Source organism: Phalacrocorax carbo, chromosome 1, assembly GCF_963921805.1.
Source record: "Phalacrocorax carbo chromosome 1, bPhaCar2.1, whole genome shotgun sequence".
Classification (NCBI taxonomy): domain Eukaryota; kingdom Metazoa; phylum Chordata; class Aves; order Suliformes; family Phalacrocoracidae; genus Phalacrocorax; species Phalacrocorax carbo.
The window spans coordinates 56,331,108-56,356,204 of record NC_087513.1 but is presented as its reverse complement, the minus strand read 5'-3'; the positions used below and the strand labels follow the sequence as shown (position 1 = coordinate 56,356,204).

At 45.1% G+C, this 25,097-nt stretch overlaps 1 protein-coding gene across 3 annotated transcripts in view; it reads right to left on the bottom strand.

Annotated features, from left to right (window-relative positions):
• Positions 1 to 25,097, bottom strand: part of MRTFA (myocardin related transcription factor A) — an 86,268-nt gene continuing 61,171 nt past the window's right edge. For all 3 annotated transcript variants that reach the window (XM_009512083.2, XM_064453798.1, XM_064453807.1), the window contains 12 exons: positions 12,577 to 12,632; positions 10,943 to 11,018; positions 10,101 to 10,262; positions 8,479 to 8,654; positions 7,850 to 8,005; positions 7,094 to 7,347; positions 6,568 to 6,739; positions 5,171 to 6,286; positions 3,856 to 3,993; positions 1,496 to 1,669; positions 1,040 to 1,100; positions 1 to 603 (listed from right to left, as the gene is read on the bottom strand). In XM_009512083.2, coding sequence (XP_009510378.2) covers positions 104 to 603; positions 1,040 to 1,100; positions 1,496 to 1,669; positions 3,856 to 3,993; positions 5,171 to 6,286; positions 6,568 to 6,739; positions 7,094 to 7,347; positions 7,850 to 8,005; positions 8,479 to 8,654; positions 10,101 to 10,262; positions 10,943 to 11,018; positions 12,577 to 12,632 — 3,041 coding nt within the window. In that variant the 3' untranslated portion in view covers positions 1 to 103. The remainder of the gene's footprint in view (positions 604 to 1,039; positions 1,101 to 1,495; positions 1,670 to 3,855; positions 3,994 to 5,170; positions 6,287 to 6,567; positions 6,740 to 7,093; positions 7,348 to 7,849; positions 8,006 to 8,478; positions 8,655 to 10,100; positions 10,263 to 10,942; positions 11,019 to 12,576; positions 12,633 to 25,097) is intronic.

The window sequence follows — 25,097 nt, the reverse complement described above, 5'->3', positions numbered from 1 at the left end:
TTCTCTCTTTTTTCTTTTTTTTTTTTTTTTTGGTTGACTGGCCTCTTCCCCCTGCATGCCCGTGCCCTCCCACTCCCATTCCCTTCAGTCTCTGCTCACAGAGTTACAAGCAAGAATCCCAGTGCAGCTGCAGATCGTGTCCATCAAGGAAGTCTGTGGAAAAGAGGCTGGGAGCCGCCGTGCTGAGGGGAGCCAGGCTCATGACAGGCCCCCCCGGCAGCTCCAGCCAGTCCATGCTGTCCAAGTTAGCCTCAGCCAGATCCAGGGCTATGCCCCCGGATGGCTCGTGAGCAAAGTGCAATTCCGAGGTGTCCATAGGTGAAGGCGGGTGGTCCAGGATGGCCGAGCTGCTCAGCATCTCACTGTGGAGGTCATCAATCAGGGACAGGGGCTCCGGCCCATCGTGGCCTGCCGTCAGCAGCGGGAGGCCGGTGCTGCTCTCCAGGAAGTCCTCCAGCCGGCCCACGGGCACCGGCTGCCCCAAGGACACTGGCACCGCCAGCTCTGAGGAATGGTGGCTGCTGGGCGGTGAGGAGCAGGCTGGGGCCACAGGTGGTTCTTTCCCAGCTGGGGACGACTGATCCTTGAAGTCAGCAGAAATCTCTGTCCAGGGAACAACCAGGTAGGCCAGGATGAGGAAAAGCTTGGCCAAACAGCAGAAGGATCCCTCCCACCCACCAGGGCAACAGAGACCCCCCAGACTGAGCCATCACTGACCACCAACTGGGATAAGGAAGCCCATCCTGTGCCCACACTCGGCTTGCTATGGGGAGTTTTCAGCCCACCTCTGGGGAATTCAAGCTCTGTCCAGTATCACAGAAGGGATCTCCCCAGATCCGATGGAGGAAAGCCACCAAGAAGCTTCGTGTCATACTAATGCCTGACTCCCTTAGTGCCTTAATGCCTACTGCCTACGCTAAAGGCACTGGCAGGGACCCAGGAACAAAGACCTGCGCCATGACAGACTCTCCCCTCAGTGCTCTATAATCCCTGGGCTCAAACCCAAAGACTATGGGAAACTCTGGCTTTGTCTCCTTACCTCCGCTTTCGATGAGAATGTCGAACAGATCATCCATCTGCTGGCTGGAACAGCCGTTCTCCTGGGGAGAGCGAGTGCAGGATTAGCTTCCTATTCCCCAGGGGAGCTTCCACCTCCCGCAACACCCCTGGCTGCTGGCTCTCCTCCCTCTTCCCAGGGATGGGCAAGAACGAGCACACAGAGGCATGGCACCAGAATTCCCCGTAACCCCAGGCTGTTACTGGACGGTACAGTCAGCAACGGCTGCACTAACACTCACCAGGCAGCGAGTGGTTTGGGATCTCTGCCTGTGGTTGAGGGTCCGCCCCAAACCCTCCAGAAGGAATTCAGCTAGGAAGGTACAGTCAGAAAGCGACATTGTCTCTCCAGTCTCTGGCCCAGATCAGGAATTTAAGCAGATTGACAGTGGCAACTTTTCACCTGCTCTCCAAGGAAACGAAGGAGAATTGCTCTCACCTGGGCCTTTGGCTGTTGCTTCATGGCCTCTTCGTAGCCTGGTGGCTCTTTTATTGGGACCGAGGGAACAGGGAGAGAAGGTGGAGGAGTTCCAAAAAGCGACGTGTGCTGTTGCTGCTCCAGGTCCATCTGGGATGGGGAAGGGGCAGCAGGAGAGCTGGGCTGCGATGAGGCCTGTTTAGAACAAAGGCAGGATGAGTGATCAGGGGAAAGCCCACATCAACTCCTGTCTCGCAGATGCTTTGAGAAACCGTCACCCCCTCTCTTGGTGAGTGCTGCACAGAGGTCTGCATCGCTCTGCTCCCAGCAGCCTGGCTTCTTCTGTGCACTCTGTGCACTATGCCCTGGCTGCAGGGGAGGAAGACAGATTTCCCCTCCAACTCAGTTGGAAATCTTTTGCTGATTTTTCTAATGCTAAGGCAACCGCATCACAAACCGCCACCGGGCTGCTCCTGGATGGGGAGAGCCTCATCTGTCCAAGTGGGGGATTCCTCTAGCACTTTGGAGAGAGAGGGGGCACTTCCCTTGCTGTGTTCAGCCTACTCTGCACAATACATCCAGGACCTCCCTTTTACCCATTTCCCTCTGCAGTGCCTGCTTTGGGGACACAATCAAGCTTCACTAGCAGCAAGTTTCACAGCCTCGTGGTGGGCGGAGAGCACCAGAGCACTCAGCAGCACCAGAGACCTCCAAACGAAACCCCAAGTGTTGCAGAAGTGGTGCTCATGACTCAGCTTTACCAGATGAATCAGCATGCAACTGCCCATAAGAAAAGTTAAACATGGACCAGGTCTTTGCCTCTACAGCAGTTATGCATGACCCAGGCTGAAGCTTGCTCCCCCTGGAGCAGTGATCCACGGGCAGTAGCTGAATGCCAGTTCCAACACTAGTAAGTGTTGATGCTCTTCCCCATCCTGTTTTCCCAGGAAAGCTGTTTGTCTCTTCTGTGACCTGCAAGGTAGAGCAGCGACCCCGGGCCCCAGCCAGCAGAGCTGCTCTGGGGTTTGCTCTCTTCCTGAGAGGGGCTGGAAGCCGGCGTGGTGGCACAGGCCACTGGGATGTGCTGTTAGGATACCTTTTTTGACACACTGGGTGGGCCGGCTTTGCCAGGAGCACCAAATTTCAGGGACCATTTCTGGAAACTATTGGGGAAGAAGGGCTGCAGGTTTGGAGGTGCTGAGAGAGACAATATGGTGTGGGGCAGCTGCCCTGTGACCACCTGCAGACCTGGGTTCTGACCCTACAGGGAGGCAAAACAATTAGGAAAGTCGCTACAGATGCCTCTGCAGCACACGAGCTATGGGAGTCTATGGGAAAAGGTGCCTTCATTTACTTCCTGCATTTCCTCAAAGGTCTCAAAGCAAATGAAGGCACTGACCCTTTGCACAGTGCTATCTCACTCTGACTGCTCTCGACTCCTGTCTTCATATCCTCTCCAGCATCTGAGTCAGAAGCAATCCTCCAAGCTCTAAAAACTCTTCATAATCTTTCTGTATCTTATCTTAATTATGTGTTAAGAGAGCGAGCTAAGTCATCCCTAATGTGGGCTAGAAAGGGAGGAGATGCACAGCAGAGCCTCTTTACAGCCATCACCTGGAGAAGGGGTAAAGCCAGAGGTGCTCTCTTTCCTGAACCTGCACTGCACTTCACAAAGACATGATTAACAGATATGGTCAAGGCACAGGAATGGAAATCACAGCATGCTCATCAGTACCAGAGAGTAAAAGGTCACATCCTTTTGCCCCTCTTGGAGCTCACACACCACCTTCAGTAGCAGACATACTGCCCACACCACCCTCTCTCCACGCAGTAGCCACCTTTTCAGTTCAGCAGCACTCCTTCAAGAATTAGGGACACCACTGGGAACCAAAGCTGCCTGCTCTGGCCTCTCATCATTTTCAATTGACAGACAACACTTGTTTAAAACACCAGTTGCTATTCTGCCCAGATGTGGACGTGGACCCAAAGGGCAGAAGCTAGTAAACTGTCAGGGTTTAGCCCAGAGCTCTTTGCTGTAAAGCCTCCACATCACTTCCAAGCATGCCCATAGGGGAAGACCTCATGGACACTCAGTGCTCCTGAAACTTCATGCCTGATGGGATCTCCACCACAGCTAGTTCAGCAGGAGGCAGGGGAATGGAGGGGCTATGCCAGGCACCCCTTCTGCTGCCACATTCAAGCTGAAAACCAAATACTCCGTGCAGCTGTAAGCTGTGGCAGAAACCACTGTGAGATCTCACTTGCTGTGATAATGGTCTCAGACCAGGACTGTGCGTGTGTGCCCCCTTCTCGCTGCTGCTACAAACCCCAGCAGCAGGCAAAGAAACACAAGGAAGAAAAGCGAGCAGGCAGCGAGCTACCTTTCTGACAGATTGGTTTAGTCCTCTGGCCTGCTGCTGCTGCTGCTGCTTCTGCTGCTGTGTGGGCTGCTGAGGGGTGCTTGCAGGTAGCTGACACGGCGGTTGGCTGGAAGTTTTAGCGGGCGATGATTGTACTCTCTGGAAAGAAAAGGGTATTCATGAGAAGTTACTCCCCAGATGCAACATGGAGCAAGGCTTGTGCTTCTTAAAGGATTTATGAAGTTTGGTTTTCCCTGCTCTTCATTCTTTAGGAAATTCAGTCAATCACTCTTTTTCACCAATCAGAGAAATCAGATTGGGGTGGGATTCAGAGTCCTAAAAGAAGAAGGTAGTACCACTCTAAATCCCTGGGCTATCCATGACCGCCTTCAAGGGCTGGCAAACCTGACACAGGACCTGTGCCCTTCTGGAGCAGCAGCTGGAGTTCAAGTGAGACACCCTGGGGTATCAAGGGTGACACCGGACACTGATATTTAGACAGCTGACTCGCATCTCACCTGCTACACAGCAAATGCAGCCTGCTCAGTGCCTGCCCCTGATGGTACACACTGCCAATTGCTCTGCAGAAGGTGCAAGAAATGTGGCAGCAGAGAATGAAAATCTTCTCTGATGCCACAGAAGATGCTGGGGTTTACTTATGTCATAAAACCTGGGCATGTTTATGCCTTCCTGGAAGAAACACTCAGAACGCTTCTGTTAAGTGCTGAGCTCATACCAACAGGGGAACAGTAGATCATCTCTGATGAAAGACACTGTTAATGCTGAAATACTGACATGCATTAAAACAAAGAGCAGGCAAAAAGCAAAAAGCCTGCTCCCAGGGTCTGATTTCAGCTCCCAGTAGACAAGGTGACCCATCTATCACTCTGACTACAATCTCTTTAATAAAAGACAAGAGGTGAATACACCCTGCTTTTTTTAATACCACAGGCATAGTTGTTCTTCCTAAAAGTAGTGAAATGTGGCAGCAAACCCTTGTCCTCCAAGCCTGAGATCCTGCCTGACAAAAGGCAGAACCATGTGTTTGGAAGAACACTGAACAGCCCGTGATGCACATAGTCAATCGTGCATTGCCGTACACAGTTCATCATGTCAAATTCCAGTCTTTTTGCTGAAGATTTGCTTATGCTGCTCTACTTTACAAAGCCATGAACTACCAGCCACCATAGCAAGCAACTCAGCCATTTTAGTATTTACTGCATTGAATTTCCACCATGTTATGTCATGCTACAGTAACCTGAACCACAGGAGCGGGAAAAGAGGGAGAGGGGAACCCAACTGCCTGCAGCAGGGATGTGATCTAACCCTTGCCTACCTGCAAGGCTGGGCAGCTACTCCCTGCCTTCCCATGGGGCGAGAGGCCCTGCCTCTCGGTGCTCTGCTTGGTCACAGTGAGGACGATGTGGGTCCCTGTGGAGTCGGTGATGAGGGTGGGGGGAGGGGTGCCCTTGATGAGGTCGCTCAGGGCGCTCCCTTGCTGGCCAAGGAAAAGCCGCGGGCTGTGGGACTGGCACGGTGACTCTGCTTCCGCGGCTGGCGCCTCCTGCTTCACCATCACGGCTTTCTTTGGCACTGGGCTTGGATTCGAAGTGTCCATTTGGCTAGCAGTTGGTGCAGGGCTGAATTGGTCTGTTTGGCCACTGGATTGCTTTGCAGACTGGCAGCTCAGGAAACCGTTTTCACTCTTGACCTGGGTGCCAAATGTTACTGGGTTGGAGGCAAGGGCTGTTCCTTCTCCTGCAGCCACCGGGGCCGGTAGCGACTGCTGAGAACGCTTCTCCTGCTCTAGCTGTAGTCTAAGCATCTCAACCAGCTGCTGCTTCTGCTTCAGCATGCGGGTGAGTTCCTCGATCTGCTTGTCCTTCTCCTGCAGCATCTGGTCTTTGTCCCTAACTTCTGCATCTCTGCTGTTACCAGTGCTGCATCGCTCCAACCTGGGTGCCGCATTTACACTGCAGGAGGCAGACTTGGAGCTTTCTTCCTTCACCAGGAACTGCACTGGAGACGCCTGCAAGGTGAGCTGGGTCAGGGGTGAAGTCACCATCTCTCCAAAAGTGTCTCCGGTGGCCGAGTTCTCATCCCCTGTGCTCATCTGTGAGCGCTCTGAAGGAGTTGGAGAAACAGGAGGAGTTGAGCCTGTGCTGCCAAACTTCATCACGCCGCCACCGGTGACTGTGGCCACAACTACTTCTGCTGGTGCAATGCCAGTGGTGACCAGGGCTGGCCCTGTGCTCAGCCTGGCAGCTGGGAAGGCTACCACCACTTCGGCAGCTTTTGGGAGGATGGCTGCCGTGCTGGGTTTGGGAGTGGGGGTTGTTTGGCCGGCTGCACCGTTCTGTTCTTGGTAAGCTCTGAGACGCTCAATCAGGTCCGTCTTTGTGCCCGAGACAGGCAAGGCCCTCAACTTCAGCTCTTGCTTCAGCTCTGCTACCTGATATGGGAGAAAAAAAGAGGGCAACATTAAGAGAATATACACTCTAACCAGAACAACTATTAACAGCTATCAGAGCCATGGGGCAAAGGACTAAATTGACCCTCCTGGAGGCCAACACACCTGCACCTCAGGTACAGACTGCAGGGCAGCAATGCCAGCTGCTATCACTAATTCCTGTCAGTCTACCTGAGCTCTGCTCTGGGATGGCAACATCGTTAAATACTGCCCTCTCCACTGACCACAGCAAAAAAGGGCTGTGTGGCTTCACAGACATTTACCTTCATCTCATCTAGGTTGGCAGGGAGAGGGCCAGGCTTCCCCACTGCAGCATTACTGTTTTGTCGCATCAGCCCACTAGAACCAGAGGAGACTGAAGATGCACTGCTGACTGTGGCAGAGAGATTGCGTACAGCAGGGGCACTGGCACCACTCTGCTGCTCTCCTGGAGGCCTGCAGGGAAAGAAAAAACACAGGCATCAAAACCAAAAGGAAAGGCAATGGAGGCCCTCAGTGTCAACAATCGTACGCGTTCAGAAGCATCTGGGACACTAGTGCCTTCCTAGACATTAAAGCACACCAGTGCCTTTGACTATACCCATGCCCCTTACCTGGCCAACCAACACACTTCAGCTGCTTTTGTCTGATTCATCTGACACCAGCCCTTTTTGTGGCCCGCTGTAACTTAACGAGATAAGTGCGTAACCCCCAACTGCCACACCTCACACCCAGAACACAATGTCTCTGATTAACAGTACTGGGGAAGCAAGTGCTCCCTAAGAGACCGCTGCCAATTAGGACCCATACTTTGGTGGAGCTGGCAGGATGGTCTGATAGTTGTAGTGCTGCTGCTGCTGCTGGTTGAGGATCTGAAGCTGGAGAAAGAGCTGCTGCTGCTGCAGTATTTTGGCATAGGATGAATCCATGGGAGGAGCTCCCTTGTCCTGCTTTTGGTCCGGGGGAATATACTGATGATATTTAAGCTTCTTTACTTTCGGCTTCAACTCCTTGGCTTTTTTACTGCGCTGAGACTTCTCACTAGCAGACTTGGGCTGGCTTTGCTATTTAGAAGAAAAGGAGGAAGCGAATAAGAATGGAAGCACTGAAATAACATAACACCCCATGTAAACCAGAACACACACTGGTATTTTCATTTCAAAATTCTCCAGATTTGACCTCAGGGTCTTTCCATGCTTCTCTATCTCAGGCAACAGCATGGTCACAGCACCCGCAGCGGCTTACACTGCACCGTAACACAGGTCATCTTTCCCAGCACACCAGATCACTTGCTCATCCAGTGCAGACTCACTGACTAGTTATGGACAATGCCGACTGTTTCAAGAGCATTTTACATTCAGGACCCACTTTACAGAAACTGAATACATCACAGAACAGAAAAACCTATTAAATACGTTACTAGTGTCAGAGGAAGATGCTAGTGAGAAGTAAGCTTCCCTTCCTTTGCATCTGTTAACATAATACTTCCAACTCCAAACCTTCTTCAGAGTAACCATCTTATCTTCTTTCAGACTACAACAACAAAGAGGTCAGCCAAAATAGTACCTTAATGAGTGTTGGTGGGGGCTTGGCAGCAGTAAGAGCCGCTCCATTGGTAAGACTAGGAGGCAGAAGAGGTGGAGGTGGCAGAGGCGGGGGTGGCTGTTCAGGGAGGAAAAGTGTTTCACTGGAGTCTGTGCTAATCTGCAATTGGGATGTACCCTGCAGGGACAGAAAAAGTCATGATGAATACACATGCAGGGAGGGAAACAGTTTAAGAGAGTGCAGGCAGTATCCACTTACAGAGAAGCAGCACAGGTTTCAAGTCATTAATTAGATTCTTTTAACCTGCTGCTTCAGTTGTCCCTGAGAAGCAGCACAACTTCTTGGGGCAGAAAAGGAATCAAAACCCCACACCTGCATCTCCCAGCTTTGCCTGGCAGAATTAGTCACACACCAACACAGGCTGCATCACCAAGTAATGATTGCCCACCTTCCCCACACAGCACCACTACAGGGGCTTCTCAATAACCAGAGGACTTCACCAACACCACACACAGAGCTAAGACCCCTTCTGAAATCTCACAGACTATACCTTTTAAGGATCCCTTGGTCTCACATTTTAGGATCCTCTGCCACAAATCAGCAGTAGCTGTGAAGCTCCAGGGCACTGCAGGAGGTCACTGCATTCTCACCTGAGCTAGTGATGTGCCAGTGGTGCTGGGGAGAGGTTCACAAATCCGGGAGTCCATCGGTGATGGGACAGACCCCTGGGACTCATGGCTGGCTGGCTGTTCTGGGGAGAGGGCATCACTGCTGTCCTCATCAAAGGAGGAATTGTCTGCAACCTTTGGGTAGTTCACCTGTCCAACTAGAAACACAAACATCAACAGTGATCTTTAAAGTGCAATAAGAACTTATTTCACTTGACACTAGATGTTTCACAGAGATAATGAAGGCATGGAGAGAGTTGTGTCTGAGATGTGCTTAAAGCTCCAACTAAAAATGAGACAACAGAGCCCAAACTGGACCAGTTTTAAGTGTTTACATTCATCTCTGCTATCAGCAGAATAAAGTGATGCAGACTGAGGTGAACCATTTCCCTTGTTTCTTAGCCAGATAAGATCAGGAAGTATAGTGAGCTATTCAGCTCTGCCCAAACCCAGATCTGTGGCATGGCTTATTTGATTATCATTTGGCACTGAAGAACATTAAGACAGTGTAAGGCTGAGCCATAGTTTCTTTAGTATTCATCCTAGGTGGTGGAAGAGAGAATCCCTCTTCAAGACAGAATCCCAAATTGTCCTCCGGTCTTACAAGCAACAAGAGCTATGGTATGGATTAAGGGGTGGCCCTGACTGCGATTAGCATTTCTGTCTATCTACATGTCCAGTAGATAAATTCACTTAGGTGTACATTTGTAACACACCGATGATTTTTTTAGATTACATTATCTCAAATTAATCCTGGTAAGCAGGAAAATACTATTGATTGCACCTCACATAAACGCAACAGAAATCCAGAGAGATGTCAAGGTCAGAAGGAGGCCACATTTCTAATGCTCCAGTTTACAAGTTCACGTTTTCTCTTCCTCAACCACTTATTGTGCAATAGCGAAGGCAGACTCTCCCACAAGACTGTCCTTTTCCTTTTTCATGAGAAGTATTCCATCCTGCTCACAGTTGTGTCCCATTTGTCTTTAAAGTAGCTGTGAGTGTTTGAGGGGACGAATAACCACAGACACACACAGACTGCTCGGTCTGGGGAGACAGGAAAGAGCATTGCTGAGGCAGTGGGAAGGCTATTCCTCAGCATTCCTTTCAGCCCTTAGAATGGCCCTGGCATGATTTACATCTGTTCTGGTTTATTTTTAAAGGGGTTGAATCCTCTGAAGTTTTTAAGTTCACAGACAGCTTTTGTTTCATCACACCTGTTTATATTCTGTCTTTCTTCCCTGATCCGAGTAAGTCAGTGGGCTTTCCTGACCAAGGTTGCTGACATGTTAAACCGAGACAGAAATTTTTAAGGAGAGAATCTAGGGAATGCAATCTTCAACGGTCTTTCAAATCTTTAGGGTATGCAATTGCTTTCACATTCTTCTCGAATGTCCATACTCCCTATAATTTAATGTCCCTGTAGCACTATCTGGGCCAGAAGGAGCTCTCCTTTTCAGAATCCTTGGGGGTGAAAGACTGTGATTCTGAAACAGGAAAACAAGGCCAACCACGGGATTGCATTTCCTTAGGCAGATGAATTGACAGGAAATCACAGCCACCTATGGGAAATGCCCTCAACACAGATCCTCCTCTGGCCTTACCTATAATGGCTTCCTTCAGGCTTGATTCCACAGGCAAGATGTTCTTCTCCACCAGCTCCATGGGACCTGGCCTCTGCGCTATCTTCTCATTGAGGTCATCTGCCAGTCTGGCTCTCTTTAGCTTCAGCTGCTTTGCCTGCAAGGAGGGTTCAGCTGAGGTCTCTGTTCAGGGGAAAGTAAATAAAATGGCATCAATCCAGCAATGGTTACCTATGCACTTCAGCAGTATTTTACCTCCATTCAGAAAGGCAACTGTAGATAACAGTAGATAACTGTACAGAAAAATAGTTGCAGATAACAACAGATAGCTATGCACTATGAAGTAGTTATAGATATTATATATATTTAAGTTACAAAGATAACTACAGTAGCCCTTGTGACTCCAGCATAGGACAAATTCACTGTTCTCAAACCGATGTCACCCAACTCTCATTCATCTTTTCCCTTTCACTTGTGTCCAAAGATGTGGAACTCAGCAGCAGCACAGTACTCCTTCTTGGAAACTGAGGTGCTTACTAATGAGATCAAACCTGCCTCACCTCCTCTTGAATATTTTACAGGGTCTTCCCTTAGTAGAAGAGCAATCCACGGTCATTCCATTTCATTTGTGGCTCAACTACACAAAACTGCACCATTTTGAGTTCACGTAACAGATTCTTCTGAGAATCTCCATGCAGGCAGAGTTGAATCCCTCCCAAGAAATCATGCAACAATCATGACCTTCTGCCTACTCCCAATTGAAAGAAAGACTTGGGGGTCAGGGGCAAAAAACAGAAAGCTGTTAAATAAGTAATTACGATGAAGTTTATTGTTCATGTTTTCCTGTTTAGTTCATGCCATACCTTCCAGAATGTGCATCCTAACCAGCTCTGATCTCTCGGGCCGGGACCGGATTTTCCGTTTCAGATAGTCCTCTGTCTGCAACAAAAATAGACAAGCAAGAACCAATTTCAGTTGATCAGACATAGGAGTGAGGTAATCTTGGACAGCGCAAACAAGAGAAACAACCATCTTTAGTTATTGAGATCTAAATAAACAAGGAACAGAGAAAGGCCCTATCTTCTGTCCCAGAGCACTCAGAGAATGAGCTTATTCTAAGGATGACCTTCTACACTACATTGCCTCAGTGTAAGAGTGCACTGCTGCCCCACAGAACAGAAACTGGAAAGGACCTCCTCGAGAGCTGAAGCCCTCTTTTCCCCTTCTATGCAACACCACTAACTTGTGTCAGGGTGAAATTCAAGACATTTCTTTTTACATTAAAGGCAGATGCACTGGTTCCATTGTTCACAGCAAATACCTTCATATACTGCTGGCATTTGGGGCTGACTTGTGGTTTGGGCATACTCTTATTTGTTTAGAGATATGTTATTTGTTAAGCTAAGGACCCCATGCACTCCCTTGGCAGGCAGAATCTAAATCCTATGACAAGACCCATTTAATTTCCAGAACTGCTTTTAGCTCTGCCTTTGGAGAATGCACTACAGGGCAATGTACAGAGATGACCCTGTCCGGGCTGAGCATGTGCAGTGAGTAACAGCCTGTTAAGTACCAGCCATCAGAATGGGCCTTCATTAAAGTCAATCACAAAACCGCACCATACTTGCTAAATTGCCCACACCAAAATATTAACTTAATAAGAAGGTTTTAGGAAAAAAAGAGGAGGAAGAAGCAAAAGCCTCTGGGACACTGGTCTTAATAAAAAGTTCCAAGTCTTCCACAGAGTTTAAAGTGCTAATATTCCCTTACAGGTTTTAATCACAGATGTTATTTTTTCACTTATGTTGCTTTCACTTTTGAAACAAAACTTGGCCCAGCAGTCCTAATAGGTAGGACCAGTAGGCTAATTATAAAAAAAAAAAAAAAACAAAACCTATCCCCAGAGGCCTTCTGAGGAACAGAAATCATCAAGAAACCCCCCAGTTAGCAAAGATGCCACATGAAGTGTGACGCCTGGCTTCCTCTTTCTATAGAGCCAGAAGTCTGTGCGTTTTCAGTGTTACAAGATTTGGGGGGGGGGGGGGAATCCTCTTTACTAAATTTTTCATTTCTAGTGTCCTAGAAAAAGAAATGTACGTGCAGGTAACAGCAAATCCATACACTTGTCTCAAAGGTGAACAGAACTCCACATGATAGTAGCATTTAAGGGCAAAACAGACACCACAATAATAAAAATGTAAAGTATATGGACAGTGGGGAAGAAGAATATCAGTGACTTCCAGAAAGACAACTCCAGTGGAAATCCAGGCACCATATTACGTGGTTTTTAGGTACAACTAGTTCACTGAGGGTTAACCACCACTACGCCAGCTGTAGAATACACCCATCCAATACACCTCTGACTGCATAGCCCTGTATTACATCCAGAATATGAACAATTTCCTTCTGCATCTCATTAACAGCTACAGGATGCCCAAAACATAAGACATACTACTCCTGACTTCCCCAAAACATTAAAGAGCATATTGCATCTTACCCTGGCCCGCTCCAAACTCCTTCTTTGTTCATGAAATGCAGCTGGACTTTTCAGAGCTGTTGAGGGAAAAACATTTAGAGAATGAATTAGAATGATGGAAGTTCTCTCACTGCATGTCCCTTCAGGCCAACTAAGTTAACAAATACACTGAAGCAACTGCCTCCTGCATCTTTCAACACACTGGACCAGATCTCCAGCTGGTATAAAGCAATGCAAATTGACATACTTCATTTGACAGCACAGGAGCTAGCGGAGCTGACCTGGACTTTTTGTGGGCTACTGATGAAAGTCATATGGGCTCCACTTCTAGTTGAACAACTACTGTTCACAACATCAGTCAAAAACAGCCCCCCCGACAAATGTCTTTATGAGCTTCAACATGGAGTAAAATATCCAGGACCCATAAGTAAAGGAATGGCACTGAAACATTGAAGAGATACATGAAATGGTTGGAAGGATGGGGGAGGATCCTAATGAACTGTAAATCCCCTTTACTACCTTTTAATGACAAAGGAAGCTGCAAGTCTTTCCTTAATCTGCACGTGCAAGGGCTGGTTACAAACTCTGCAGGTCCACAGGACATATATATTGCTCCATGTAAGAGAAACTATCGTGAGAACAGGAACACTTGGACAGGAAAGTACATCTGTCTGCTGACAGAAAACCAAGACTTGAGGAATTAACAGCAGCTCTCCATATAACAGACCTCCTTGCCCCCTCGGCCCCAGTATAAAACCAGAGCCAAAATGGATCATGTTTTAAGAAACTGATCCTCTGCTGTCCAGGACCGTACTAACCCTGGAGGAATCTCTCGCTCTGCCTGGCTCCTCTGAAGCACACAAAGCTCACGTCCCACAGTAAAACCAGAGAAAGAGGGTGATATTAGTTCTAACTCAGCAATGATAAGTGTCAGTAGCTCCCCACAGTTTTCCTGAATCTGCAAGTAGCTTGGTTTTTTAAAATAGTCACATTGTGGCTTGTATTCAGAACTAGCTGAAGGGAACATAATAATTTCTTTTCATATTTCTGAAAAACTCAGATTTAAAACTGCCTGGTGAAGTTTCTAAATTACCACCAAGCTAAACAACAAAGTTTAAAAACTTCAGCTTTAAAGATAAGTTGCAAGTCTTTTGAAGACAGAAATCTAACCTCGTTAATAACCCCAAAGTACTGCATCTAGCTCCTATGAAATATAGACTACTTATTTTTCAGTTAAGACCAACGATTAAATATTTCTCAGATGCAACTTCATAATGAAATCTCAAAAGGCTGTTAAAAAATAAAAGCCCTTGCATAAATGTAGTGTAAGAAACTACTTCCAATGCACGTGTAGACTTCTAAAATCTTTCCTACAGAATGAAATGGAATAGCCAAAGACGAAGTGTTAAGACACACACACATTCTGAGAAATATCAACAGAGTCCCTCTAGGTTCACATCAATGGGGTAAAAAGCAGAATTTAGTCCATATGCCAGGAATTCTGAACATACCAGGGCATTATATGGGATTCAGACTTCAGAGAGGAATTAAGAATAATTTGTAGAATAAATTAACAGTAATTTAAAACTAACCATAGTGAGTGAGTATACAGACCCCTACAATGATGGGGCAGACAGTTCACATTCAGATTAAAGATAATTTTGTACAATCTGGTTATGGAGAGAAATCACCAGAGAAAGTTACGCAAGCTGTGAAATTGGGAGCGCACTGATTCCACTTAGGGATAAACCAAAGTAAGGGTAGAGACATGGTTTTGCAATAACTGCAAAAATAATACAAAAAACTTCACTGGCTAGCTGAGGCATCAACTCCTGGGCAGCCTGACCATCACTGCTCAACAAAGAACAAGCAACATAATAAACTGGGAAATACTCTTCTCAAGCCACATGAACTGCTTGTGAATATGCACATACTTGAACTTAACGACACGTTTCTTTCATTTCATGTATACCACAGAAAAGTGAAATAAAAGTTCAGGTACACTTGGGCAAAGATACCGTGCAATATATAAATTGGTATAAAAATCTACTCTGGGGACAAGCAAAGCAGACCTCATATTGAGTCTTCAAAAGTTCTCTACCACCGGAATGTTCAGGCATGGCCATAATTCTTCACTCTCCCCTTCCTGCCTACCTCTGCCATCAGTAAGAGGCCGTGCATGAACTTTAAGTGACATTTCCCTGACCATAGCAAATGGTCAGGAATGCCAACTGCAGGAGTTCAGCTGATTTCACAGGTAGTCCAAGAAAACTCTTGCATACAGAAGAACAAAGCAAGAAGAAAAGAATCCCCAAGGTAAAAAAAAAAAGAAAAAACCACCCACACAAAACAAAAACACACCCTCCCCCAAACCATGTACACATTAAATAGTAAGTAATGCAAAACTGCTACAGGAAGAATCTTGCAAAGAACAATTTCAGTCTCTCATGACTAGTCCTCTGGAAACAAGCACTGGGTTGTAGCTCTCTGGGCTGGCAACATGACAGAGGACTTCAATATTTGACCTCTGAAAATGTCAAGAGGGCACCAGGCACCAATCCTTCACTGCTTCCCTCAGCAATCTAGGATGGGTCTGACATGTCAGAAGAGGGTGTCTATTGTAAAATCATACTCCACTCAAAGTTAACTAAGCCTTGCACATTTTGCTGGCTTTGAAACTACTACATAGCCCAGACCTGAGGAGCAACTCTGTTTACTACAGCAAATGGAAAAAAAGAAAAACCCTGTGAAGAACTCTGAAGCAGTAAGGCTCTGAGCACGCTCTACAGGGGACCCACAATGCAGACATGTCCCTCTTCCAGTTCCCACCACTGCCCTTCCTAGACACTTGGCACTGATCCCTGCAAAACTATTCCTGCCCTCTGTACCCTGCTGGTTTGCCCACCGGAGTACTGCTTTATCCATTCCACTCAGAATTACCCATATTCACAAAGCTCTGCTGTTCTCAGCCATATCAGCTATTTGACTGCTCAGGCTGGATAAAAGATACTAAACTCTTCCTTACAGTAGCTTGTCTAACCTATTCTTGAAGACCTCTCATGAAAAAAATGTGATGTTATTGCAGAGAAATTATCCTGGTGCATATATGTCCTTACAATTTTAAAAACTTTCTGGATGTCTGACTTCAATTCCCCTTCCTACAATTTACACTCATTATTCCTTGCCTTACCTGCCATCATTACAGAGAACAATTTATTATCTTCCTCTTTACATCCATCCCCATACATGAAAAACTTCAGGTTTCCTAGTCTTCTACTATATAAAATGACCAAAGCCAGTTCTTTCAAGCTTCCCTTATAGATAACATTTCCCAGACCTTTGCTCATTTACTCTCTTTTGGACTCCTTCCGTTTGATCCGCATTTTTCTTGAAGTATAGTGTCCAAAATTGTGCACGTATTCCAGCCTAGGCTTTATCAGCTTTTATAGAGCTAAATAATGAATAAATAACACTTTTCAGTTATATGGCCCAGCCAGTTTGCCTTTTTTGTGTACATAAAACCCATAACATGTTCACTTGTGCTTCGTTCACAAACCATGAAAGGTCTCCAGTGCTGTTCTGCAGAACTGCTACCTATCCAGCCACTCTCCATCCTCAATTCATGCCACTGACTAGACATACCAAAATGTAGAAACCCTGCATTTTTCTTTGGTTTTGTCCCGTATTCATCAGCTTCTCCAAACACTGGAGAAGTCCCAGTCCTGTCTTCCTCCCAGCCTACTAATCTGCAAGCTTAGAAATAGGCACACTCTTTCCTTCTTTACATCAAATTACTGAAAATACCAAATAGTATCAGACATGGACCTCCTCCCTCCCCACTCAAAAGCCCTGCTCAACACATCTTCCTAGGCTGACATCAAGCCTTTATTCCAATACTGTTCTCTCACCATTTCCACATGCAGCTTCGAGTTGTCCCAGCTTGCTTAAAAAAACATCAGGCAAGCCTGTGTCAAGCACCTTACCAAACGCAAGAACTGCAAAAAGACATTTAACATCCTGACTTCCTGGGGAGACGGTTCAACAAATGTTTAGTCTGGTGGTAGGTCCAGCTTAAGTAATGACCTCTTCTTCCCCCTCCCCCTTGTCCCCCTTGTTTCTGCCTCACCACTGATGGTCCAATTGTGCTCATGCAGCACAGGGAACTGTACCAGGGAACTGTCACCATAAAGTCACTCCAGCACCTCCCCATGGCACTTGCCACGCCCCAAAAGAGGTACAAGTTATCTTGGTTTGAATGCTTCATCTGTGTAACTGCACGGCCACCTTCACTAGCTTTGCTAGGAAAACTTTGGGTGAGCCCCTGATGAGAACAGAGTGCTGCCAGAGGGGGGAAAAAAAAAAAAAAGGACAAACAAAATAACACTTGCCAAACTACAACAGGAGTATTGGCTATTGAGAGGTTTTGTTTTCTACTGTATGCAGAAAAAAATCCCTTGCTACTTCTCTCCTACTGGGATATTTGAGAATGCAGAAGTAACTTCTGCAATACCCCAGTTAGGTATACCTTTTGCCAGCCTTTCTGATTTTGTTTCTACATAATACGTGCATGGTATTTTCATTCTCAATAAACTGCAGTTACACTTTCTGCCCTTGTTCTTGTACCAAGGCCTGGGACAAAGCATGTTATTAGCCCTCAGTTATGCTGACAAAACCGTTTTTGGACTCGGACCACAGTTGTTTTGAAAGAGTTATTTTAACCTGGACTGGCATGCTGGTTTATAGCATGGCTCCACAAATAACAGTGTCAGCAAAACTGAGCAAAAACTGACCTGCCAGACAAAGTCAGAAACGAGACGCTGGATTTAAAGCCAGCACAGCAGGAGGAGCCCCGCATGCTGCTGAACCACAGCCCCCATGTCTGCAGACTGCCCCATCTGCCTTAGGAAGTCTGATGTTACAAATGGTTGAACAAGCACTAAAAATTGTTTGGTGAAAGAATAGAAGGGACAGTAGCATCACCAGCAGGGTTTGGGACAGCACCATCCAGCAGATGCCCCTCACTGAGTTGTAAATACTGTGTCCCACTGTGTAAATTTACTGTGTAAATGTTGCATCCCACTCAGACAACCACCTGGCATTTTGCAACAACTACTGTTATAAGGATGAGCCTGATACCCCTTCACCTTCAGATGACTGACAGCAGGACATGATTTTCCTACTACAGATTGGTTGGCTAGCAAGGATCTAATGAAATTCCTACCACACACATCCTAGTTTTTTTCAGTCTCTCTGCTACTTATTTTGAAGCATTTTGATGCTTCATCATCAGAATTCCTGAAGCATTAGTATCTTTGTGGTCACACCCTTAGCTACGATGAGAAATCTCCCTGAAGATCAATGATGCAACTGTTTTGTGCCTCCACCCTGCTTCAGAAATGTTTGCAACTACACATTTCAACTACTCTCCTTCCATCTGACCCCCCAGAGTTAAGCAGCACCCCAGAGGACCATCTATGATGATGCACACCTTTCCATACAAAGCATGGAGATGGAAGTTGCTAATCTTAACTTCAAAGCAATGTACTAACTCCTATGAAACAGGGGCCAAAACTGCAATGCATTAATTCAGTGTTCCCCCAGCCCAAGACACATTTGGAAGATGGAAATGCACAAATTAAGGGCGATAACCGCTGCAAAGCATCAAACTGGTGCTGCTATAAACAGACTGAATCAAGGCCCAGGAATCAAACCCAAATCTCCAATATAACAGCAGAGATAAAAAGCCATGCAAAATGCTTCAAACGTTTTCTGTTCAGTGTTTACTCTGCAGAGTACAAAAGCAAATTTTATCCTGGCAAAGCTTTCAAAGATAGTCATATGCAGATCTTCAAGTTCCTGTTACCTAGTGTGAGAAATAAGCAGAATCAGAACCAAATTCAGTCACTCTAAGAATGAAACATAGATGGGGACGGGGACTGACCCAACTGCTGAGAAAAAGAGGCCAAAATATTTGTACACCCTGCATTTGCCTATGCAGCCAACAGAGGACACCAAGGTTTGCAAGGAATCAAATAAAGGGAAGAAAGAAAGGCAAAAGGGTCTTCACAGGCCCTCACAGATCAAGTGCCTAGGGGTTAGGAGAGGTTCCAAAACGTTCTGCAATTGGTAAGGTCACCACTGGAGGCTATCAGATGTGTCGGCTGACAGAGAAGAGACAGCACAGTATCTAGCTCATCATAGACAACAAGGTAATATTTGAAAAATATGCAAATCAGTTGATTAGGCAACATGCAATGTTTGTAGAAAGGCTACTGATTCAAATATTCTGCTCTTCAGTTAGATCAGTTCCTGAGGGAAAGGTAAAATTTCTCTTTGCTCTGAAAAAGAGAAGCTCATGTCACATCCAAACCCAACCTCGGACATGCTGACTTAATTCAGAATGGCAGACACCCTTCTGCTGCAGCTAGTCGCCTCTGCTCCTAACCAATTCTAGTTTCTCTCTCTTGTTTACTATGCTTTCGTAAAAAAATGAGATAAAGTTCTGCAAATAGGCTTGATGACTTCCTCTGTCGGTTCAGGGTGGGGCTCCCACCCCAGAGCATTCAGCATGTAGCATTTGGTTGAGACACACAGAATTTGAACCACAGAACAAGGCAGTTGGCTATTTCTTTCCCCCTTCATCTTCACCCCACTTCCAAAAAGCATTTCTCACAGCATGGAAGAATAAAGTATTTAAAAACCGGGTCACATGCACAGAAGGAGCCATCATCTTGCTAGTGGGGCAGTGTCAAAGAGCAGCATGCTGTAGAAAAGGGGGTGGGGAATACACAGGTGATAGAAAAGAGGTCTCCATCAGTGCCCTTTTCTCCTTACATAGGTCCAGGGAGTTTCACATCCAGTACACAGAACCGATATACTTGAGAATTCTTGCTGATTTCATACCCCTGGCATTGGTAAGAGCCTTGGATTAAGGCTAAGATCTGGGTATCATGGATAAGAAAAGAAGCCACCATTTGTAAACTGTGATTATTCAAACCCCAAAATACATAAACTCAGAAAATTCAAAATTAAGACTGACCTAAAGAAAAAAATCCAAATGTGTTTATGAAGGTGAGAAACATAGCTCTGGCACACAAATAAATGCAACTTTACCCCTCAGTGACACCCTTCAAGCACAATGTCATTGTTGTTAAAGAATTATGACTGTTTCTAATCTTGAACTGAAGAAAGGCTGCAGAAAGGTTCTTCCCCACTTTGTTACTGCTGCCAGTACTCCCAAAGCATGGCATTACAGTTATAGTGCTACAGCTTTACAGAGCCTTCCCTATTACCAAGCTGTTCCAATAAATTGAGATACGGCACAGAACACAGCAGCCAAATGAAGGCCATGTTAAATACATTGTTTGGTGAGGCTCAGGCTGTTGAGGAAGCCAGAGCTGAACAAGTCCTGCCTCCCCAACACCTCTTAGAGCCACTCCTCCTCCTGCATCAACACTCATGAGCCTGCACAGCACACTGGCTCACGCAGCTGTTGCTCCCCAAAAAAGCCACTTTGCAGCTCCCTGAACTGGGCTTGCCCTGGTTGCATGAGCATCCACACAGGTGGGACTGTGGTACCCTGCCTCAGCCCAGCTCACAATGGAGCCATGCACCAGCTGAGCTGCTTCCAATACCTGAACCAAGCACCTCTCCAGAGCCCATGTCCACAACTTGGCAAAACTGTCAGTAACATTATTACAGCGGTATCTCCTTTAAAATGAAGCTGAAGTGTAATATTTTAATTAGTTTTAATTGTGTGAAAAGCCTAAAGTGCAGGTTTGTCACAGCAAATGTGAAATTATTGACAGAAAGGGATAAGATTTTTTAAGGCCCAACATTGAGTTACTTTAAACTTTAACAGATATGTGTCGTTTCTCAGAAAGTTCACCCTCTTTAGGAGCGAAATGGAAATTCTCACTCATGGTAACAGTTATCAGATCTATGGGTGACTACGGCTACATGTCAAAGAACATTTACAGCAAATACAGATAGCATAACCCACTCCATCTATCCCCATTAACTCTTGGCATTCAAAAGACATTACCTAAATCCTGAACTGAAAAATAAAAAATATAAAAGAAAGCTTCATTACAATTAGGATTATGCCATCTCTAAACTGAAGAGGAAAAGGGAGATAAAGAGCTTCTAGTGAGAACCCTTTGATCCATGCATTCCTAGACCAAACTTCATGCCTGCTTCCTGGACGGATCATCACCCTTTGCAAACTCTTCTGACAACTTTACAGTGTGCCCAGACTAGGGGAGGTGTGGGGCCAGGAGAAGAAAATGAGACCATTCCCAGCCAACGAGTAAGAATGAACCCAAGAATACTGTGGGAACACGAAGGGAAAAAAACTGTTATTGCATACCACACTTTACTCCCCTGAATTATTATGTTTCTCTTGCAAACGGCAGAGTTAAATCTTTTATCATTGCAGGGATCAAAGACTAAACACAGCCTATCAAAGCCCAGAGAATGGCCTTTTCTTTCTACAACTTCAGAAAGGGCAAACAGGACATTTCCATTACTAACAAAATGAACTTTCCTACTCCAACCATGTCTCATTAATCACAGATGATATAAACACATGGAAAACAAACACAGAAAGCTATCTAAAAATATAAACAAACCAGGTGCAGTTATTAGGCCCCTGACAATGAGGCTCTCAGCTTAAATGCATGGACTCCTTCTCCACACAAAGCCTCAAGGCTTTGAAATTGTGCTTCAGCAGAAGAGATCAAAGACAAAGAACCAGCAAATAATTCCTGGGAGACAAGTTACAGGTAGGTGATCAAATTAAAATAAAACCAGTTACAGATTTCTGTGCTACATGCCACAAACAGAAATACAGCTGCAAGTGCCCTCTACAACTTTTGTTTGTTTTACAATACCTGCTTAGTGTTCTAGCCTTACTCTCTGAGCATGACATTGAGAATATCAAAAGTCTCACTGCAGCCTCTATTTTTGAGGTCCCATTCTGTATACAATGAAGCAGGAAACAGCAAGGTTTCAGAGGCTAAATGGAGTATTAAAAAAAGTTGTTGTTTAATTCCTCATCCTAAATGAAATTACAGTTTCATCTTTTTTTGTGGAAAAAGGTATGAAAGTGAAGCAGTCACCAATGGGCAGAATAGTGGACACTAGATGGCAGGGAAGCAAAAATCTGTATTTTTGTTTGGTTACTATAAATATATTCCAAAAACTATAGGGCATGTCACTACAAAGACCCGATACATAAAGCAGTGAGAGAGTGACAGGAGCACATTATGCAGCAAACATAGGCAGAGCAGGACAAGCTCTTTTGGGGTGTTAAAGCAAATGGTTTATCTGCAGTTCAAATATAACACACAACAATCTCAAAGTGTTGACTGTATAGCCACACTGCAACACTTCTGAATCAGTATAACTTCACATAGGCATAACAGTTCATCTTCTATCCTAGCGTTTAAGCAGAAGATAAAATATCGTTGAGACATTAAGAATTGCACCTGAAGTCATCAGCACGACTGAAGAACGATTCCTGCCATGAAAAATACTGCACATGTAGGTAACTGTGTATGTTTCAACAGCTTACTGCCTCTCCTTTCTTTGACATACATCAAAAGATGCTCCTATTTCACAGTTAACAGTTGAACAATTAAAAAAGCTAGGTTTTTTTGTTTTCTTTTGTTTCTGACAACATTTAATATGTTCTGTGTAGCCATCATTTGTGCCAGGAACCAGAAGTTGACTATATCCTCAAAGGACAGGTCTCCAACTACTGCCCCATATAGAGTATTGACAAGTTTCAGATTTAAAACTGGCAGCTTAATATGAAAATATGAACATGAATAAAATACTAAATGAAGAGCCATGCAATAGAGTTGGAAGTGCATAATATTCACCAACCAAATTACTTTTTTAAAGTTGAGAAGCAGTTAGACTATCAGGTAAAGGCTAAAGCAGCAATAAAATTTTTAGTGACCCTATACAAACAGAAGCGTGGACGTATGGCCAAATTTGGGGGTTGAAGTGTTAAAGTCTAGACATATGGTTTAATTTTAGCAACCCACAGGTGGCAAGCATTTTACTTCCTGAAATGAATACCTCAAAGATCCTTGTTTTCTTGTGATGGTAGCTGTGCTGGATGCAGAAGACCAGTTACAAGCTTTGTCTAGATGACGATCAACATTGATATGCCAGAGCATAACCTGTGTTCTGCATCCTCAAATCACTAAGCGTCCCCAGTAAATAGCAATTCCTTTAGAGTTAATTCTAAGCAACGTCTCACAGCCCCCCAAGCAAATACCATGGTTTAGTTTTATAACAAGTATTAAATTTTCTCCATTAACCTTATGCCAACAAAAAAAACCCGCAGCTAGTGATACCAGAGGCCTAATGAGATTATAATCATTAGACTGTCTGCTGTATTACAATCATTCCTAATTGTGTGACATGTTGCAATCAAACTATGGCACACTCCCCTCGTGTAGTCCAGAGATAAAATACACTCTCTTCAGGAGAGTCTGAAACCCAGCAGCACAAGCTTCACAGATCTTCTACTCCAAAATATGCTCAAACGACAAAGAGGCTGCATGTCCAAGCAGAAAAATGCATTGGAGCGTTGGTCACGCAAACCTATAGCATGGAAACACCTCAGTGCCTGTAAAAACAGTCACATTAGAAAACCAGAACAAACATCATCCTGTTTGGATTCTACATACATTAACACATTATGCATATATCACATCCTGGAATGCAAACATAGAGTCTACAACAGAGTAGTTGGATGTGGGCACAAAAACTGGCAAACATCCAATACAGTGAAGCGAAAAAGAAGCTCCTGGAAATTCTCTGCCTGTACTGCAGCCACCCTCCTTCTATTTTTCAGTCCAGACGATGCCCTTTTCAAAGGCTGCCTGTGTCATCTTTCAGATATTCACAAAGCAGTGCTATAGAGCAACACAAGGCACGCTCCCAGAAATGACCTTCTACTTCTGTTTTGCTTGCCTAGGTGAATCTGATGGTCACAACAACAGCTTTCCTGCAGGATTTTGCCACATGACAACATTGCATGCTTGCCTGTATTTTATGTTTGCAGCCAGAAGCCAAAGATCCTAATGGATAAACAATGGGCATGTGAAGCTTTAAACCTTGCAAAACAGAAAACGTGCAACATTATTTTGCAAGGCAGAGTATTGCTACATCTGCCAAATGTCTTTCCTCTAAAACTTTTTGCTGTTTTGGTTAAGATACTTTCCATGTGTCTTTCTACTCAGATGCACATTAGCTACTGTTTTAAACATTCTTTTCAAGGGTGGAACACTGGGTGTTTAATACTCCCCCCAGAAACCTTACAATAGCTGTAACCTTTAAATCCGACACTGTAAAAACTGACAGCATCTGACTGTTCTTCCACAGCATGCAAGAGTTCAAAGAGTTGAGCACAGACAAGTTTTTGTTTAGCTTGCATTTTATGAGGACAAGAAGATGAAAATCACCTCTGCATAGCTCAAAAAAATGCAAATAGCAAAAAAGCCTGTCTCTCTGCACTATCAGAAAATAGGCCAAAACCTGAATAAATATGAAAACTCAGCTCTCCTTGTTTCTAGACACAGTCCCTCTAGCTCAATCAGATGCAGACAAAGACTTGCTTCCCCCTCTTTTCTATGGGCAATTGAGAATTTTAATCTTCAACTAATGAATCCTGCTACCAGTAAAAGGTTACACAAAGTGATAACAGAAAAGCAAGAAGAATTAATGAAGCATAAGACCCAATTATTTTGAATCCTCTGTCACTGTTTATAAATGCTTTATTTCTTACTACAATACAGTAATCTTTTAGTGAAGCACAGCCCTACTGTAGGTGGCTGGTGGGTTGGAAAGGTTATTCAAGCAAGATTAAGTGTACTTGGAAAAAAAAATGTTGAAACATTTGCCTTTCCTCTCTACCATATAAACAAAATTCCACATGGGGACAAAGTAAGCAATTCCCAGCTCTGTTTTGAACAAGCAAAGCAGGAGTGGTGTGACTCTCACTCTCACTTTAACGGGACACCAATGGGTCTTCTCCCACTTCTCAGGTTTATAGTGGCCAAAAATCTTGTGATGATGGAAGCCTGAAATACTATTTCCCACTTAGGGCAGCAAGCTGAACCTAAACACCACGTACAACTTATATTGCAGTCAGGAGAACCAAAGGTGCCAAAGTTGAGTTTGCACGCTAGATAGCTTCTAATGTAGAACAAAAACTTTCACTTTTCCCATACTTGTCTCAAGGAGTTTTGGCACGCCTGTTTGGCTACAATATCCAGGAACTAATCTGTATTAAAGGCTAATCTAAATGAACATGTAGGATAGCACAGTAAGACCAAATCTACACAGAATAATAGTTGATGCTGAGGAACTGACAGCCACACTCTATACATGAAGGTGAAGCGAGAGGTGTTGTGCCAGACAAGCTGTAGTCTGGTCCCATGGATTGAATGCATATTAGCTGTAGATAGAGTATTTTCCAGTTTACTTTCATCCCAATTTAATCCAACTCTTAAACTTTGTTTCGT